Here is a 13,342-nt window from a genome sequence, read left to right as displayed (position 1 = left end):
CAGGTGAAGAGCTCATCCAGGGTCTGGGCCCAGGAACGCGGGTCTCTACCGCCCCTGGGGGCTGCCCGCTGATGTCACTCCCCTTCCCTGTAAAGCCGACTTTCTGCCTCTTTCATCCTCACGCAGACCTGTTTCCTCATGTCAGTTAACGTGATCGGCCAGCGCATGGATTTCTACGCCATGATTCACGCCTGCTGGCTGATTGCGGTCCTGTACCGGCGCAGGAGGAAGGCCATCGCTGAGATCTGGCCCAAGTACTGCTGCTTCCTGGCTTGCATCATCACCTTCCAGTACTTTATCTGCATCGGCATCCCCCCTGCCCCCTGCCGAGGTGAGTCCCCCCACCACTGGCAACAGGAGGCGGGAGCTCAACAGCATGAGGGGCTCCCTGACCGGCTCCTCTCACCTCACACCCTGCAGACTACCCCTGGAGGTTCAAGGGCGCCAGCTTCAATGACAACATCGTCAAGTGGCTGTACTTCCCTGACTTCATCGTTCGGCCCAACCCTGTGTTCCTCGTGTGTAAGTGGGGTGCTGGGGTCCTGCCTGCTCATCTTTCCCCTGGTGGTGCACCCCTGCACCCCCTCCCCGACCGCACCCCTGCACATACAGTCCGGACAGGCTGGCTTCCACGCGTCACCATCACCAGCCACTAGCGGCTCCTGCCAGCCCTGTTTTGTCTGCAGAGTTAATACCATGTTAGCATTCCAAACACTTTTTTTACTTTAGTAATTTTATCCTCTGCCACACACCCCACTATCCAGCCCCACACACCTGTATACACCCACCTTCTAGGAGAGAGGCTGCGGGGGGCGGGCCTGGTCCTGGGGAAAGCGGTTGCTTCTTGCTGCCACCTCAGACATAGACCTACAAACTGGAAAGGGTAGCTGGAAGGACGAGGCCAGACCACAGATGCTTCTGTTCCCCCAGATGATTTCATGCTACTCCTGTGTGCCTCGCTGCAACGGCAGATCTTTGAGGACGAGAATAAGGCCGCTGTACGGATCGTGGCAGGTGACAACGTGGAGATCTGCATGAACCTGGACGCGGCCTCATTCAGCCAGCACAATCCCGTGCCCGACTTCATCCACTGCAGGTAATGCAGCTGCCCACGGGCAGCCCCTAGGAAGGTACGACCCCCAAGCCCATGCCTCCAGCTCCTCTGCCTTTCCTGGGCACTGACCCGCTGATTACACCATGAAGCCAAGAATCCTGGGGCCAGACAGCTAGAGGCCATGGTCTGGAGGCCAAACCTCCTTGTTATCCTCTGTCCTCCATGGACATGCCCAGGGCAGTTCTGGGGAACAGATGCCCCTGAACCCCAGGACAGCCAGGGCCTCAAGCGCTCCCAGGGGCCCTGGAGGTCCTCCCCGGGGTATGTTGGCTGGTGTTGCCATGTTGTTCCCACAGGCTTGGTTTTATGATTTCTGAACCCAAAGCAGGTCAGGCTGAAGAGTGAGGGCCGGGGCTCCTGTAGGAGGATTCACAGCTGCAGGCAGGGAAGGGAAATGGATGGAAAGCACATGATGCACAAACACGTGTGCACAAGCACACACACACTCACTCAAACTTGCCAGCAGCCTAGTTCCACCGACTTCAAGTCACACACATTAGGAGGACTGGGCATTCAGATCCCACACCAGGACTGAATCACTGACGTTACCTGTGTGACCATGGAATGCTGAGAAACACCCACATCTTATGCACTCTCCAGTGTGTATGACATCAAGGATGAGTGAAACATAGTTTAGAGAAAAATCATGAAACTATTCAGAAGTGTTGAGTATTTTAGTCTAAGAAGAGTATAGTCCAAAAGTCCACTTCTGTGACAGTGTTCTTCTCAGTTCAGTTCAGTTGCTCAGTCATGTCTGACTCTTTGCAATCCCATGGACTGCAGCACGCCAGGGTTCCCTGTGCATCACCAACTCCATCACCCTGTCCATCACCAGCATTCTTCTAGGGACCACTTATTCCCTAACCACACTGAAAACAGTGTAGCATGTATTTATCAGAGATGACTTAAGAGCTCCCACAAAATAACAACTCAGTTATCAAGTATCTGATGCACAATTGATGCTTCTGTGCTTCTCCCCAAACTTGGGGAAAAAAAAAAAAAAAACAACCAAAGCAAAGCCTCCATAGCCTAGAGACTCTGAGCAAATGAATCCAGATGGGTCGCGGCTTGTAGGCACGACATCTGTCAGCCGATACCCAGCTGGGGAAGCTCCCGGAGCTCCACCACTGGGGGATGATGGGGCCCGAGCATCTGCCTGTCTGCAGAGTGAGGAGTGGTCCCACAGAAGGGACCTTGGCTCGGCCCAGGAAGGTGCAGAGAGAATGCTGACAGAGCCTGTGAGCTCTATGTCGATGTGCAAAAAAGTGAAAGTTGTAGTCACTCAGTCGTGTCTGACTCTTCGGGTACTAGGCAGAGAACATTGCTGCTTGTGGGAAGTTTGACCCCAGTTTGATGATAATAAAAGTGCATATGGCGTTTTCCCAAAGCACTGCTCTGTCCATCACTAACTGGATGAGGATTGCCTGTGGACCAGCCAGCGATCAGAGCACCCTCTCTGGCCTGTGCCTCCAGGCTGAGTCAGGAGGAGGATGTGTGAACACATTCCCTTCCTCTACTAGAACCTCCCTACTTGGTCTGTGCTGCAGTCTGTGTTGTCTCTTGGTTTTGTTGTCCAGGTTGTATCTGGACATGTCCAAGGTGGTCATCTTCAGCTACCTCTTCTGGTTCGTGCTCACCATCATCTTCATCACTGGGATGACCCGCATCAGCATCTTTTGCATGGGCTACCTGGTGGCCTGCTTCTACTTCCTGCTCTTCGGGGGCGACTTGCTGCTGAAACCCATCAAGAGCATCCTGTGCTACTGGGACTGGCTGATCACTTACAATGTCTTTGTGATCACGATGAAAAACATACTGTCAGTAAGTGGCTTGTGCCGTGTAACACATTTGCGGTCCCAGCCTCAGAGCAAACAACCCATTCAGTGGTTACTGAAAGCCCTCAGCCCCTCATGCTGCTCTCTTAAAAGCCCCAAATAGGATCCTGGCAAACTCAGAATTGGAATGACCATTTATTACTCCTTGTTTTGCTGTTTTAAGCAGAATCCTTTTTGCTCACATCCACCCTCTCAAGGACAAGAGGATATGTATTTGTAGGAAAAAAAAAAACTCTAAAATGTATTTTTTCAATTAAAATCTATCCCTTCTGAGGAATGATTGGATTTCACTCCAGAACAGGCTGCATGTGGCCCTTTATGAGTTGAAACAGTCATGTGATGTCTTCACAAATTATATCCTGTTGGCTGAAACCGACTTTCTTACTGGGAAAACTCCATGCAAGTATAAATATTGATAGAATAGACAAGATTTTCTGTGACACCAGGTGGGGTACAGATGGGAGGGATAGGCCCCAAAAGGTGCAGGTGTTTTATGGTGCCCTGATGCATGGGTGGACACAGGAGCTTCATGGCTGCCTAAGCACTAGCATCTTGACTTAAAAACAGCTAAGATAGTTCAGGGTTGAGACCAACACCTCCTGTCCACAGAACAAGGCCGACTCTCTGTTAAATTTCCACCTTCTAAGCCACAGTGTGGCTCTTTCCTGGTGGATAAACTGCCCATGCATCATCCCAGAGTCATGTGAAATCTTGTAGGCCACAAAGATACCTTTTAAGCTCTTTATTCTGTCAAGAAATTAAACAGTGACCTTCCAGGATCTGAAGGAGTTAATCCACCTCTAGCTCTGATTCAAACTCAATCCCAGGGCCTGCTGCTCATGGCTGTAACTGACAGAGTGTTAGAAGAACAGTGGTGGAATGGGGTGGGAGGTGAGAAGGAGTTTCAAGAAGGAGGGTACATACATATACCTATGGCTGATTCATGTTGATGTATTGCATAAACCAACACAATATTGTAAAGCAATTATCCTCCAATTAAAAAATTAATTAAAATTAAAATAAAAGAACAGTGATGTAGGCACTATGGCTGCCTACTTCTCCCCTTCCTAGCACTTAAAGATGAACTTGCCAGGCAATTTTCCTGGAAAGCATTTGACTTTGGGTGAGGGGAGGCACATGCATTGCTATGTTTAGAAGTCTGACAAAGCCAAGTCTATGTAACCATGAGTGTGTATTTGAATAATTTATTTTTTCTCAAGTCCATGAGAATGGTAAGTTTCTAATTGGTAGTAAAAGTGATTTTTGTTCCTCAGTTGGACTCTAGCAGTGCGTGTTTGCCTGTGGGGTGGTGTTGAGAGTTGTCGGACAGGGGGTGAGGCAGGACAGGAGGTCACTCTTTCTCCTGAAGTCAGTCCAATGGGTGGAGACCAGCACCTGGGAGCTGATCCTTCCCGACAGCTATTCCTGGAGAGTGTGTGACTGTGGAATCCACTCATTCATTCATTTATTCTGTAAACCCGGGTTTCAGACCTGGTCTTCACTTTGCTGTTGTTTTGCTGTTTAGTTGCCCAGTCGTGTCCATCTCTTTGCGACCTCATGGACAGCAGCACATCAGGCTTCTCTGTCCTTCACCATCTCCCAGATCTTGCTCAAACTCATGTCCAATCCAGCCATCTCATCATCTGTTGTCCCCTTCTTCTCCTGCCTTCAATCTTCCCCAGCATCAGGGTCTTTTCCAATGAATTGGCTATTCACATCAGGTGGCCAAAGTATTGGAGCTTCAGCTTCAGCATCTGTACTTCCAGTGAATATTCAGAGTTGATTTCCTTTAGGATTGACTGGTTTGATCTCCTTGCTGTCCAAGAGAATCTCAAGAGTCTTTTCCAGCACCACAGTTCAAAAGCATCAATACTTCAGTGCTCAGCCTTCTTTATGGTCCAGCTCTCACATCTGTACATGACTACTGGAAAAACCAAAACTTTGACTATATGGACCTTTGTCAGCAAAGTGATGTCTCTGTTTTTTAATATGCTGTCTAGGTTTGTCTCTGCCCAAATCTGAGTCCTGGATTAGTGCTCACCCATTGGCTATTGCAAAGTCAGGCTTGTTCCTATGATGCTCTAAGTATCCTGTTTGAAAAGAGAGGTACTTCCCAGTGCAGAGAGCACCATGCTGAGGCTTCTCTCCTTGCTTCTTGGGTTTAACTCCCAGAAGTGAAACACCAAGCACTTTATTGGGTGGGACTGGATTTTAGGAGCCATCAGAGCACTGAGCTGTGGGGAATTCCTGCACATGTTGGGATTGAAAGACATCAACCTTGTTTTCTGGGTGCAGAGTTTCAGGATACTTGTTTCCCATTTGTTTTTCAGATAGGAGCATGTGGCTGTATTGAAAAATTGGTTCAAAATAGTTAATGGTTGATCCAAGCATTCAGCCTGGCCTGTACAGTCAAGGGCTACAAAATGCATGAGTATGAAAAGCAGATTTGGGAACAGAGGGACAGAAGGGAGTGTTCTAATTTAAATATCTGGGCCAAAGCCCCTGAAGGAAGGAAATGAAAGGACACCCAACTCAGTGTCTTCATGGAGCTGTGGGCTGGTGCTGCCAGGCTATCTGTGGTTGGAACACCCCACCCTCAAGATAATCTTTGATCTTCAACAAATGTCCCATCCCCATCCCCAAGCAGGTCTTTAGCAACTCCCTGAACTTCCTATGTTTATGATGGGAAATGTCACAGATGCCCATGCACACCTGTGGCTGCTGTAGTGGGCATCTTGGTCATCAGAGGAGCTCTGCCTGCAGACCCCCCACCCTGAAGCTCAGAGAAACCCCACTGGGTGGACAGCTGGGAGGAGCAACAGGGTGTCTGCAGTTAGACTCCCTCCCTGATGGAGGCGGGACTCCCATTCCCACCCTGTGCCTCTTGTGTCAGAACCCTGGACAGCACCACTGTCCTCTGTTCTCCATGGGGCCTGGAACCTGGTGCTCCCCCACCCTCACCCGGCCCCGCCCTGCCTTCTGGTAGGAGGATGAAGAAGGCACTAGAGCTTGTTCTGATTTGGGGTCAGACGTGCTGTTGGCACCTCTCCTTCCAGTAGACTGTGGCTGCTCTGCTGGCTGCCCTGGGAAGGGCCCATTCCCAGAACATGTCTTGTTTGTGCCGAGATATCCTCTGGTGTTGGGACAAACAGATGTGTTTCTCCCTGACCTTTCCTCCTGAGCCCTAGAGTATCCAGAGCTCACTTGTGGTCATCCTTCTGAACTGGTGCTGTTACCAGACTTGAAGTTTGTGCCCTTGACTGCAAATAAATCCACTCACAGGGACTCAGTGCCTTGGAAGTTTGCTTGTATGTCTGTGTGATCGTATCACAGAGCTTATAAAATAACAATGAAAATGGGTATTCAATTTAATTTTTTTCTTTTTCTTTTCCCCTCCCCCAGCTGATGATGACTCCTCCTGTAAACTGCCCAGTGGGGAGGTGGGGATCATTTGGGACAGCATATGCTTTGCCTTCCTGCTGCTGCAGAGAAGAGTGTTCATGAGTTACTATTTCCTGCACGTGGTGGCAGATATAAAAGCCTAGAAGATCCTGGCATCCAGGTGGGTCAGGCTGTGGAATCAAGGGATTTCTCCTAAGAAACCTGCTGGGAAGTGACATTGCCCCCGGCCTGCCGTCTGAGCTTGCCTGTAGAACCCACAAGAAATTAAGACACGTTCCTTCCAGGAAAAGTGATCCAAGGCTTTAAGATCTAGAACAGAAGAGTAAAGAGGAAGACTCTGGAGGGAGTTACACCTTACCAGGACTGTGATACCCTCAAAGTTCAAAGACAGACTGGACATTGAGCCCCTCAGTCCAGACCTCAGCCCTGGAGTAGTTCCTTAGGGCCTTCTGAGTCAGAACAGAAGCAGAGACCATGTTGGTCCAGAGTCTAGTCCATCTTCCCCAATCTCTGCCACCTCCATTTTAAGGAGAAACTCCTGAAGATAGAGAAAAACATATTCATCTGTTACCTTTAAGAGTGTAGCTGGAGGAGCCCCTTTCCCCAGGGGAGGCTAGAGGCTGTGTGAGTCTGTCCACGAGGATGGGGCTTCTAGATGGGACTTGGGACCCCCAGCTCCAGCCCAGAGACTCCAGGCAGCAGCGCCCCCCTCCCCCTGCAAATGTTTTCTCTCCCTTAGTAACTGTTGTCAGGAAAGTGGCCAACACCGATAAAAATGCTCATTCATTCTGTTTCTGGCTTTCCTTTAGAGGGGCTGAGCTTTTCCAGGCCACCATTGTAAAGGCTGTGAAGGCCAGAATCGAGGAGGAGAAAAAGTCCATGGACCAGCTGAAGAGGCAGTAAGGATGCTTCCCTTTCATTTGGGGTTCACCTGATCCTGTCCCACCAGCTCCTGGCTCCCAGAGAGCCCCAAGCCCTGAAGGAAGCCATTTGTGGTGATCTTCACACGTGCCCAGGCGTTTGCTCTGTGTTGACTGATGTGGAAATTGTCCAAAGGAGTATGCAGGGGAGTGGGAGCAAGGGGAGGAGCTGCCATGGGCAAGACCAGTGTCAGTCCTAGTTTAGATGATTCTTCTGGAGCCCCCAGCAGGTTTCTGAACTCTCTGAATTCCAGTTTCCTGTTTTAGATTAGGACTCAGTTCTGCCTGATCTTGGTAAATATTAAACAAGCTAGTGAATGAGACAGGGTCGTTCCCAGCAACACTAACTCAGAGAGAAGTCCATCATGTCTGTGGGTGAAGTGAAGGAACATGGGGTTCTTACTTCAGAAGGATCTTTAGAGATAATATAGTCCAGTCTGGGGAGAAGCTGCTGACGCATGTAGTAGATGACTTAAAACCCACACTAACCGGAGCTGGCACTAAAAATACACCCACATTTCCATGTCCAGCTCACGGCCTCCTGTCCCACTGGGCCATCCTGGAGAAATCAAGTAATGGACTAACTCCACCCAGGAGATCTGAGAAGTCTTTTTGTTTTAAATTAGCTCACTGAAAATAATTATTTTCTTGGAGTGAAATCTCTAGCAATAAGTGGAACTTCTGTGGAAGGCTAGTGCCTCACATGTTTGGGGCCAGGTTTAAGAGCTGATGGCCATAGAATTCAAAACCTAGCCACTTTCTCCAGGAAAATGGAGAGACTCTGTCAGCCCACCAGGAAAGTTCCCTGAGTTTCTAAGACTAGTTCATTCCATCCTGACCTCATCTCCCAGCTTCTTTCCCTGTGCAAAAAAAAATATTTGTCAGTATGAATCACACTACCCCATGGCATGGTTATTTTCATAATCAAAGATATGAGTTATATAAAATATATATAATGAAAGTACAATATGGTATAGCTACTGCTATTGTTGTTTCTAGCTATCTAAATCAGCTGTAGAGAAATAGCAAATTTGAACCCATATGTAGTATGTGTTCCTAATTTCCCATAAGTGAGACCTCTTAGTATAATTTATATCACTGGATTTTTCCATTTCCTCAAATGAGAAGTCAAATAAAAAAAAGAATGAAGGCAATGATCATTGCTAAAGACAAACAAATAAATAAAATATTATTTAAGATGCCCAAAGCAGAAATGTCACTTAAATTAGTTTTAAAACTTGGGCCATACATTTAAAATTTTAAGAAACCAAGAAATGAAATGTTTTAGGACTTCCTTGGTGGTCCAGCAGACTTAAGATCCACTGCAAATTTATTTATTTATTTCAATTGGAAGCTAATTACTTTACAATATTGCAGAGTTTTGATTCCTGATCTGGGACATGTACCCATCCTGATTCCCACCTCCCTCCTCATCCCATCCTTCAGTGCATGGCCCTGAGCACTTATGCATCAAACCTGGACTGGCGAAAAAAAGAATTTTTTTCAATTAAAAAAAAGTCCAAAAGAAATATCTGTGATATCATTCAAGAGGACATAAATTCCATATATATGCATTAGATGAAGTTTCACTCTGTATAACACTGCAAATGCATTATTAAGCAGCTGAGTAATATTCTTGAATAGACTTCCTGAATAAATGACAAAGAGCTACAACACAATATTTTCCCAGATCCAGTAAGAGATTAGATGTGACACACAGGAGAGTCGTGGGGTCTGATAGACTGTTTGAAATGGCAACTTGCTATTTACAAAACAGTTTTTACATTTATATGTCTTTTCATTTGATCTTCACAACTATATGAGGTAGGCAGTATTTTTTTTTAAAGAAAAATGCAAAACCTGGGAGAATAAAAGAAACAAGGAGACACTTGTTGCTAACAAGCAACCATCCACAAGTCCCAACTGTTGCCACACCATTTTGGCTGTCTGAACAAAAGTGTATAGGTAACTGTGGGTGTAGGCTGTGTGCATAAGTGTGTAGGTAACTGTGTGTAGGTAACTGGGTGGAGGCTGTGTGCATAAGTGTGTAGGTAACTGTGGGTGTGTTCTTGGCATTGCTGCTGCTAGTGTTTTGTTGTTCAGGATGGACCGCATCAAGGCCAGGCAACAGAAATACAAAAAGGGTAAGGAGAGGATGCTGAGCTTGACCCAGGAGTCAGGGGAAGGCCAAGATCTCCAAAAAGTTTCTGAAGAGGATGACGAGAGTATGTTGAAATATTTCCTTCTTCACTCAAGTACCTTGATGTTGAGTAAAAACATGATATAGGGTAGTTTGTGAAATAACATTACTATTCATTCTAGTTTTATGTTCCAATTGTAGGTGGAATGTGTTTGTTTCAGAAAGTACATATTTAATAAATCCATGACTTTATGAATAGCACCATATTTAGCAAGATGACCTTAATATAAATTAGCTTCCATTTAACGGACATGTGCTTCTGAAAAAAATAGAATGGGTTGGCTTCATTTGTTCCTTTAGGGAAGATATGTGGTTACTGTTGTCTTTGATTTCTGTAAGTTTTATACAAAAATTAAATACATAAGCCCCTGAATAACAGTAGTTAAAATATTCAATTATGATCTGTTCCAATGAAACTTGAGATGAAATATATATTTATTATATCTAATTATAGATTTGTTATATCCAGTTAAGTTTAAAAGTTCTAAAAGATGCTTGCATGCTTTTCTATTTGAAAGGAATGGAAAAATAATACATGGTATTCTTCCAGTGCATAGTATCTATTTATCAATAATAAATTGATATTTTCCAACCATGCATTAAAATGATCAAAAGAGATATTTCTGGTTATTGGAATGGATGTATTTTAGCAAATTATTTGCCACTAAATTTTTCTATAATATCTGGGTGGTGCTTCTTTTTGTTAATTCTATGGAAAATTCAATGTGGGATGCATTTTTGACAGACAATCATTTTCTTATACTTTTTATATGCCCTCAGTCACTAAAAAGAAAGTGAAAATGTGGCATTCTGTTAATAGAATACTGAATATTTACCTTGTGGAATTGACTGCTGAACCACGTAAATGTTCAGTCAGTAGAATTTCTTTTCCTGACCTTGGGTGGTGTACTTTTGCAATATGTCTAGATTTTGACAATTGAGTTGTTAAAGCATGGTTTTCAAAATTTGTTTTCTCATTTCCTGAGAATTAATATTTGGACATATTTTATTTTAGGAGAAACAGACAAACAGAAAACAAAAGGCAAAAAAAAGCAGTGGTGGCGGCCTTGGGTTGATCATGTTTCCAGTAGGTTTTTCTCAATCCTCTTACAATTTCATCAATTCTAACCCTTATATCCTTGACCAGAATTCAGGTGTCCCTGTGACCTATGTGTTCCATGCATGGTTTGATGCTTGTGACTTGATAGGAGGGGCAGAGGGGAGAAACACTGTGATCTCTGTGGGTCTCTGAGCATGACAGATGGAATCTTCCAGAGCAGTCAGCCGACTCCCATGTGGCTCACATGTCCCTGAGCACCACCCATGGGCTCAGAGAGGGAAGAGGGGTTGATGGTTTTGTTATCCAGTTCTGAGGTCCAGAGCTCTGCTGAGGTGTGTTTGTTCCATGGCTGAAAACCCTTATTGAAAATGCATTTCAGCTCCTCCTGGAACTCTGAATTTAAAGAAAATCATTGTATTTGGAATGTCCATGACCCTCTTTGAAAAGCACTGGGTGTGAATGTGAATGACCGACCCCCCACCCGCCTCCACCGCTCTGCCATTCCAAGAGCATTGATTCCATTTTTGTAAGGGTAGTTGGCAATTTATTAAGCACAAAGATGGGGATACCTTAAGACAGTTACTTTTTCACCCTGCCTCCTCAGTTTCAAAAAAGCTCTAAAACTACCCTCCAAATCCAATGCCTGATGTGTGGGTGGTCTCAGAGTCACCAGAGCTTAGACAGGACCCTTCAGAGGAAAGTCAGATGATGGTTTTGGAAAAGCAGAACTCGATAGCCACACAGAGTTGGTGTGTTTCACCTTATCACAGGAAAAAAAAAAAAAGAATTATTAATTGCGAAATGCAGCGGCTATGCCTGCTCTGCTTAGCAAAGGATGTAGCGCTTACTCTTGGCAATGGCATATTCTAATGGAATGATCCATTTCAGTCTGGCCCACTTTGAATTTGTTAGAGTACTGAATAATTATTCATTATCTTGCAGATTACTCGTAATGTCTGCAGACTTTTATACCTTGTATTGTGTCTTGATTACTGCAGTTTATGTAATCAGACAAGTAATATCACAAGGTCCCTAACGTCAACAGGATGGTGTTCAGAATCAATAGGAAATCAGTCAGAATCCTTTCTCTCACCTAATTCTTACCATCATTTAGATCTGGTTTTGGCCTTTCACCCAAGAAATAATTTCCTAAAATCAGCAAGCCAATTTCAGGAAGTGATATTCAAATTTTGCTCCATATACCTGGATGTAATAAAATGTAATCCCAAATACTGAATTTAGCATTATTGTGTGAAAAAAATTCATGAGTTCTAAAGAGTTTCATTTCATCTGCTGCTCAAGTCAAAAGACAAAGATTCAAGCTGAAATTCTGTGTGACCCACTGTCTACTGGCGTGTCAGTCATGCCAACAGTCTCCTGTGCGGACACTGTGTGCCAGTTTCTATCAAATCACAAGTAAACTGTGCCAATCTTTCTGTTTTTAAAGGGCCTTTGCTAGTTTTGAGAGACCTATCCATTTCAAAATGGTGTCATACTGATGTTTTGTCCTTTAACTGGGGGTATATGCCCGCTGTGGTCATCATGAGACTTTCCTTTGCTCATGTAAACATTGCATTTTGGAAGGAATTGGATATGGTCTTCGATCACCACCTTATGAGTTGGTTATCCTTGAAAGAACTTCCTCTGAATGTTGTTGACTTTAGAGTTTCTGATTCATTTCACCCTCATTATATCAAGTTCTTGAAGGCTGGGATTACACTACCTGTGCCTTGTTATAAAACTTCCAGTGCAATGATGCCAGGATATGTGTCATTCATAGTTTGGAATCAGATATTTCTTTTTACAAGCTGGGGAGGAAAGGAAAGGAATTGATGTGTGGCTTATTTTATAGACAATGACGAGTTCCAAAACCTATCTTTAGATTTGGAAGCACTTTATTGAAAGCCCATTTTCCCATCTCTTGAGTCATTGGGCTTTTAAATATTTCTTAGAGGTGCCAAGTGTAAGAATAAGTGTCTTTGGAATACCCTTTGCAAACTCACTGATGATACAATAATGTTGCTGTGTTATTCACATTACTGGTGAGCATCTGCACTCTTAACATGTTCTGTAGGTGACATCCTCCCAGTTCCATGTCTATATGCACACAGACCATCGCATCATTGCTGTTCAATGATACCTTCCATGCTGGTGAGACACATTTGTTTCCACATCAGTTCTGTACAGCAGAATCCGTGACAAGCCTCACTTTGTTGTCAAATATCTGAAATACAGGACCAAGTCCCTGGTGTTACAGGTGGTGGGATTTTAAAAGCCAGCTGTCAGCATCCATGTCCATGGTACATACACAGACCCAGGCTGGAGGCAAGACCCCTATCAGAACTCACAAACATAAATATAAGAGCTTCTTTACTTATCATTAGCAGATATAGAACTTCAGAAAATATTATCTAAGTTTCATTTCAATGACAATTTATAAAGGAATAGGAGATTTTTAAAACATTTTCTTCCATTTTTAATGTGTTAATGGCACATGTCCCATACAAATTGGCAGCATCTTTCAAACAATAAAAATCAATGTACAACTGCTTATGATGAAAACTGACTTCAGTGGCCCCATGAACAAAAGTTCTTGAAGGTATGATTGAATACAGTTGAAGCTATCGTTGATTTTAGAGCCAATAATGAGGGTAAAATGTTCAGTCCTGGAAATCTCGGTGTTTACCACATGACCACGTGACGTCAAGTCCGTGTGACTTTCCAGCAAATCTCTGAGCTTATCTGAAGCATTACTTTCATGGTCTCCATCTCGGTCCAACGTAATGCTGTGACTTTGGTTCATTCTTGCTT

At 44.6% G+C, this 13,342-nt stretch overlaps 1 protein-coding gene across 1 annotated transcript in view; it reads left to right on the top strand.

Moving 5' to 3' along the window:
• PIEZO2 (piezo type mechanosensitive ion channel component 2) overlaps window positions 1-13,342 on the top strand; it is a 255,891-nt gene that overhangs the window by 198,772 nt on the left and 43,777 nt on the right. Inside the window, 9 exon segments of the mRNA XM_070361473.1 lie at window positions 127-331; window positions 421-522; window positions 931-1,096; window positions 2,692-2,935; window positions 5,280-5,376; window positions 6,352-6,511; window positions 7,161-7,250; window positions 9,375-9,496; window positions 10,487-10,558. Of these exon segments, the coding sequence (XP_070217574.1) occupies window positions 127-331; window positions 421-522; window positions 931-1,096; window positions 2,692-2,935; window positions 5,280-5,376; window positions 6,352-6,511; window positions 7,161-7,250; window positions 9,375-9,496; window positions 10,487-10,558 (1,258 nt within the window).

This window comes from Bos mutus, chromosome 24, assembly GCF_027580195.1.
Source record: "Bos mutus isolate GX-2022 chromosome 24, NWIPB_WYAK_1.1, whole genome shotgun sequence".
Classification (NCBI taxonomy): Eukaryota; Metazoa; Chordata; class Mammalia; order Artiodactyla; family Bovidae; genus Bos; species Bos mutus.
Note: the sequence above shows the minus strand (reverse complement) of the source record. Positions and strands in the feature narration are given on the sequence as shown.